We start from the raw sequence: 6,000 nt of genomic DNA, 5'->3' as shown, positions 1-6,000 counted from the left end.
TGTATGGGGGGCGTGGGCGCCCCTTGGGGATGGGCGCCAGGAGGAGGCCGCCGCTGTCCTGGACCTTACGCCGCGGGAACAATGGGAGCCCCGAGGAGGCCCAGATGTCGCAAGAGGGGAAGTCGACGTCTGGTTCTCATAAATCCCGAGGGCGAGCAACACGCCCTCTCCTTTCGGCGCTCCCCCTGCCGGAAATAGCCCAAGGGCTACAGGGCCGGGAAGACCCGAGCACTGCTCCATCTATGCACCTTCACAGTGTTGCGGAAACGGGCGCCACCCGAAGAGATCTTCAGAGGTCAAACGGGGCTGATGGGGGGCAGACACAGCCCTGGCTTCTTCACCACCGCTGGGTTCTGCAGCCCCAAAACCCAAGGCATAGCTTAGGGCAGAGACCACTCTGGCTGAGAAAACAGACTCCTGCTGGTGTTTGCGGAGCAATTGTGGACTGACCCCTGGCAAGGGGTCCGGGAGGAGTGGGAGGGCAGCTCAGACATCAGACCTATTGCTCGCTCCTGGGGAGAGGGGGCAGGGCGCCGGAGCTCCTTCTCCCGCCCTCTCCCTTGCCTCCCGCCCCAAGCCCTCAGCCCCCACAGGTGATCAGATCAGTTCTCCCTGCCCTTACTAAGCCTTCTGCAGCTGCCAGCTGAGAGTGCCTCCATCTGTTGCCCTCTTCCTCCCAGAGTGATCACCGACCTTTGTGGAGAGCCCTTTAACCTTTCACAAAGCCCTGTCACCTCTGATTTCCCAGGAGGCAGGACAGGCAAAGAAGGGTTTTTATCCCAGTCTCGGAGATGGAAAGGGTGGGCCTAGAGAGGAGCAGTGGGTTGGTGAAAGATCGAGACTGGCCTGGAGCCCTCGCTTCCTGCCCCCCAGCCCTGGGCTGCCCTCTTCCAGGGTGCTGAAGCAAGGCGGGTCTCGTCGGAGGTCCTGGTACCTAGTCTCTTCCCTTCCACACACACACTAGCTGCCCTCCCAGCGGGACTCGGCCAGCAGACGCTCAATGAAAGCTTAGACGTGGACCGGCTATCGATTGGGGCTGCACAGAGGCCTTTACTGCTGGCTGGGAACCAGGAGGTCAATGAATGAAGCTGGGAGAGCTGGGAGTGTGTGTGGGTGGCCTGGCTGTGGACCCCATCCTTCTGGGAGATGGGAGAACCTGCCCCCCCCCGCCCCCCCCCCCCCCCCAGGACTAACCTGGTTCTGGGTAGTGGGTTGAGCTCTGCCGGTGGGCTGTCATTGGCCAGGGAGGGTCCTGGGCAGGACAATAGCTCTGATCCCCAGGGAGGAGGAAGTGAGGAGGAGCCAGCTCTTTGTGACTCTGACCCACAAGGAGGAACTGGTGGGAGATGTGGAAGTGGTGGAGGGTGGAGGGTGCCGGTGATTGGCCAAGACCAGCTCTGTCATGGGGACAGGAATGAGAGTCAGGGAGAATGGGTTCATCCGGGGTCCCTGATGGGGCAGATGGTGAGGGGTGCTGAGGATGGGACTCCAAAGAGGCGCCTCTGGATGTATAAGCTCTAGAGTGTTCAGGACTAGAACTGAGACAGGGATAGTACGGGGGACACTGGCCTGGTGCACTGCGGGGTGGGAGCTGGGTGTGGAGCCAGCTTCAGGGGCCACCTGGCCAGTGGGGTAACGCCAGCCACCGCAAACCAAGAGGGAGCCCCACATGAGTGGAGCTGGGCTAGGGCTGACCGGTGGCTCAGTGCAAATCCGACACTCAGGGGGCTTGGTGGGCATGGGCTCTGCAGTACCTGGCAAGCAGGGACCCAAGGGAAAGGGGCATAGAGTGCATGGCTCCAGGGCACCCAGAAAGGGAAGGAGGGATTCCCCAGGAGCTGACATCACACTCCAACACGCATCACACATCCAAATGCCGCCTGATAGGTTTTTTTTTTTTTTTTTTTTTTTTTAAGGAATAGATTTCTCTTTTTGATCGGGTTGCTTATCTGCTCAAGAGAACTCAGACATTGTGGGTTTGGGTTCTAGCAACGGTCTGGACCCACTCACGGAATTCCTGGGGGATAGGAAAAGGAAGAGAGCTCCCGTGTGCTGGGGGTCATGCCTCACATCAGCAGAGCAGCTGAAAGGTCCAGTCCCAGCTCCCAGGCATGTCGCGGCAGGCACCCACGGGCTACCTGTCCCCCCGGAGTCACAGGGCATGGGCACCAGCGTAGCTGCAACCATGTGTTTATTTGAAATGTGCAAAGCTGAACGCGCAAGTGCAAATCTAACTTAGGAAGATCAGCCAGTGGCCCCAAGGTGGCCATGCTAGGGTGTTCCATGGGCTCGTTCTGCCTTGGCTGAGAGGCACCTGGGCCCCTCAGGCCAGTCCTTGGGTCTGAAAAGCCTGGGGCACAGGGGCTCACTGGAGATCCCTCCTTGCCTAGAAGCCAAAATATCTTGCTAAAGAAGAAAGCAAAACTCACAACAGGTCTGGGGGCAGGAAGGAGGTAACAGAAACTATCCCACGCCCTCTGGGGCTTCCCCTCTTCTCAGGGTGGGGTGGGGGTGGTGACAAAGGCAGGACTCAAAGCCTGCTGGCCTGTGAGGGAGGGACCTCTATCTCTTGGGGGAGGTGGTGGTGGTAGATGGTAGGGGAGCCCTAGGGGATCTCAGACCTGGCACAGAGAGGCCCAGGGGATCCCAACTGGATGAACCATGGACAGAATCAGCAAGGACTCAAATCATCACAGCTGGTGATGGGAGGTGACTGCCACCAGGGATAGTGGTCAGGCTGTGGGCGGGGCCCAAGCCAGGTCCCCAGCCTAAGATGGGGCTGAAGGGGCCCCTCTGACTCAGCCTGGCTGGGCCTCGGGGCCTTTTTGGACCTAGGGGGCCTGATGTGGCTGACGTCCCCTTAAGGGGGCCCAGGGGGACCTGGGACCTCTGGCACCAGGGCGTGGAGGACAAGGGCAGTTTCTGTGGGGAACTCTTCAGGGAAGTCTAAGTCATTAGAAGCAGCTGAATAAGCAAGGGGTGGGGGGTGCAGCCATCACTGTCGTGTTGGGGAGGCCCGGGGACATCACTGCCACAAGTCACCGGCTGCCGCCCCATTGTCATTCTCGTGGAACTTGTGCAGGTGATCGGCAAACCTGTTGGGGATAGAGACCTTTGCTGAGACCAAGGGTAAAAAGGAGGGAAGTGTGTGTGTATGTGTGTGCACGTGTGTGTGGAGGGGGCACGGGGATCCCCAGGGGGCGTGCATCCTGTGGCAGGGTGGGTGCTGGGGAGCTGGGGGCGGGCCAGAGTGGGCGGCAGTGGTGGAGGGCTGGGGGTGGGGGGCACGGGAGAAGCTCGGTGGTGTGGCGGGGCTCAGCGCAGGGCTGTGGTGGGACTCGGGTGCTGTCCTCACTTCTTAGCGCAAAAGGTGGCACAGTCCCTCTCCATGCTCTCGCTCCACGCCAGCTTGTAGAGCACCTGGCCAGGCAGAGACACAGTGAACTGTCTGTCCCCACGCACCGCCCCTCCTGCAGCCCACCTCAAGCCACCGGGCCTGGCCTCCCGGCTGCGCATGACGGTTCTCCTGGGCCGGACCCCAGGGCAGGAGGGCCTCAGAGATGTCCCTGCGCCCCCGCCTGTTTCACACAGCCAGACAGGCCTTGCCGTGGGGGAACTGTCCCTGACATTGCTGCGTGTGACACTGGCAGGCCGGGACCTGCTGGGCTCTGGGGTCAGAGTTGGAGCCCAGGCTAACCACGGAGGGGCCATCTTGCCTGTGGCCTCGTTGGGGACAGGAGTCCCCGAGGCTGAAGCCTTCACAGGCATGTCCTACCCTCTCCGATTCCCTCAGTGGACGGCAGACATTCCCCAGGACGGTCACTCTGCACTTGAGGAGATTCAGTTCAAAATATCCCTGCCTGTGCAGCCCACCTGGCTGTCCCTTAGTAGTCAGTCAGACCTGCTTCCCTGCCGGCCTCAGGTTCCCACAGTGGCCATGCCCTCCCCCCGCGCCCCTCCAGGACGGGGCCGTGGACGGAGTCAGCCAGGCCGTTTCCAGAGTGGCCGGGCTGTTGCCCCAGCCAGAGGGCCTGATGGGTGGGCTCACTGTCCCCTTGAAGGGGAGAGAGGTGGCCAGGAGCACAGTGTGGCCCGGGGTTTGCCCAGGGTGCCAGGCCACAAGAGCGACCCTGCTGCCCTTGGAGGTCCGGGAGGCAGGGTGAAGGCATCACTGGCTGCCCGCCTGGATACTCACCAGGAAGACCAAGCAGTGCAGGAAAAGCGTGTAGAAAAAGCCAATGGTGCGTGCCATCTTATTGGAGAGAACCAGTCGCCCCTGGGGAGCAAGAAGTTGTGGCGTGGGGGTGGGGCAGGCCTCACCCACCCCTGAAGGGCTGCCCCAGGTTCCTGCAGTGAAGGACCCGGGGCAGGAAGAGGAGGGACGGCAGGCTGGTCTCCCACTGTATGGGCTGGGAACCTGGGCCACAGGAATTCTAGGGAATGGCGCCCCCTGCAGCACAGTTCCAGAACCTTCCAGGAATGGTACTACCGGAGGAGCTGTCCTGGAGGGGAAGGGACCCTTGTTCTAGGTCCCATGGCCACTCCTGGCGGGGCCTGTGCGGGGTAAGGGGGGGGGGGTCCCTGGGGCTTCTCCAGACGGGACTCAGGGCAGATGTCTTTGGAGGCCCGGAGTCAGAGGTCCCGGCGTGTCCCAGCTGAGCACAGAGGAGGGAACTCACCATGCTGAGCGTGGCCTTGTCCCAAGGGCTCAGGCTCAGGTACTTCCGCTGCCGCTCCTGAAGAGGGAGGGAGGGTGAGGGGAGGACCCCAAGGGCCCCCTAGGCCCCAGCTTGCTGCCGAGAGGGACCCCAGGGGGCTGCTGGGGGCCTCCCTGGTGTCCCCTTCCACTCAGCGTGACACCCTGGGCTTGCCCAACGTCTGTGAGCGGCTCCCGGGATAGCTGCCTCCCTCCGCCCTCTGCGGAGGCCACATGACACCAGGGGCCCTTCGCTTGTCTGCCTGACCCCCGAGCAGGCGCGTGGGGTTAGCCCACTCCCTATCACACACCCTCACGTAGCCATCAGGTATTCCTGGCACCCTCGGCCCGCCCGGGGTGCACCCTCGGCCTTCATGGAGGCTGCCCTGCTGGTCTGGGGGTGTGTGTGGGGGGGGGGCAGTGTGGCGGGGAGCAGAGTGAGGCTGGGCCGGGCTGCTGGCATGAGGGCATAGGGCAGGCTGAGGCCTGGCGAGCTGGTGGGTCCTGCAGGCTTCCCCACAGCCGGCCGGTGAGCAGCCTCCGTGGGCTCACGCACCCGCTTGCTGAAGGAGGAGAAGGGGTCCAGGCGCTCCTCGTACTGGGATGAGTACCGCAGCTCCGTGTCGTCACCGCCTCCGCTCTGTATGAGGAGGAGAGAGACCCAGTGACTGAGGGCCCAACAGGAATAAGGCAGGGATGAGGCATCCTGAGGCTGGCAGGATCACAGGGGAGCCTCAGTTTCCCCATCAGCACAGTGGAGGTGGGGGAGGGGCCCCACGCCCTAGAGCTGGGAGAGGGCCGGGTGACAGCTTGAATGTGGCCAGGGCCACACGTCCAGGAGCATTGCCCGAGTTCAGAGACTTCCCACCAGGCTCCGGGGCCACGGTGACTCAGGGCAGGGAGAGGGAACTGAAGTCCAGTCTGGGGCTGGAGTGTACATCAGACAGGGCTGGGCCAGTGGGTCTGGGAGGGGTTCGCGGGGAGCGTGCAGGGTGGCTGTGGGGCACCAGAGCCGTGAGCCAGGCACCCCCACCCCAGTGCGGCACTGGGTACAGTGTACTAGTTTGCGCAGAGTCTGGCGCCCTCTGGTGGCCTGAGTGCAGTTCCAACAGGTGGAGTGGGGGATGGGGCAGAAGGTCTTGTCCTCCGGAGGCCCCCACCCTGAGTGTCACTGCTCCCTGAGCTTCTACAGGCCACCCTGTCTCCCCACAGTCACAGAAGGGTTTCCTCCCATGAGGGGTTCCCCTGTGAGGCCTGGGGGCTGAGAGAAGCCAGGGAGGGCCCTCCGAGGCCCAGAATGGAGT

At 62.8% G+C, this 6,000-nt stretch overlaps 2 protein-coding genes across 4 annotated transcripts in view; both read right to left on the bottom strand.

The window, feature by feature from the left end:
* SH2B2 (SH2B adaptor protein 2) overlaps window positions 1-1,330 on the bottom strand; it is a 23,105-nt gene extending 21,775 nt beyond the window's left edge. For both annotated transcript variants that reach the window (XM_025864559.2, XM_025864560.2), the window contains exon 1: window positions 1,195-1,330. In XM_025864559.2, the coding sequence (XP_025720344.1) occupies window positions 1,195-1,237 (43 nt within the window). In that variant the 5' untranslated portion in view covers window positions 1,238-1,330. The remainder of the gene's footprint in view (window positions 1-1,194) is intronic.
* Window positions 1,331-2,174: 844 nt separating this feature from the next.
* CUX1 (cut like homeobox 1) overlaps window positions 2,175-6,000 on the bottom strand; it is a 349,697-nt gene continuing 345,871 nt past the window's right edge. For both annotated transcript variants that reach the window (XM_025864557.2, XM_025864556.2), the window contains exons 19-23: window positions 5,253-5,336; window positions 4,680-4,736; window positions 4,196-4,276; window positions 3,356-3,420; window positions 2,175-3,095 (exon numbers count right to left, since the gene is read on the bottom strand). In XM_025864557.2, coding sequence (XP_025720342.1) covers window positions 3,026-3,095; window positions 3,356-3,420; window positions 4,196-4,276; window positions 4,680-4,736; window positions 5,253-5,336 — 357 coding nt within the window. In that variant the 3' untranslated portion in view covers window positions 2,175-3,025. The remainder of the gene's footprint in view (window positions 3,096-3,355; window positions 3,421-4,195; window positions 4,277-4,679; window positions 4,737-5,252; window positions 5,337-6,000) is intronic.

This window comes from Callorhinus ursinus, unplaced genomic scaffold (assembly GCF_003265705.2).
Source record: "Callorhinus ursinus isolate GAN/ISIS: 27379988/994484 unplaced genomic scaffold, GSC_fseal_2.0 scaffold55, whole genome shotgun sequence".
NCBI lineage: Eukaryota > Metazoa > Chordata > Mammalia > Carnivora > Otariidae > Callorhinus > Callorhinus ursinus.
The sequence above is the reverse complement of the archived record's forward strand: the minus strand, read 5'-3'. Positions and strand labels throughout refer to the sequence as shown.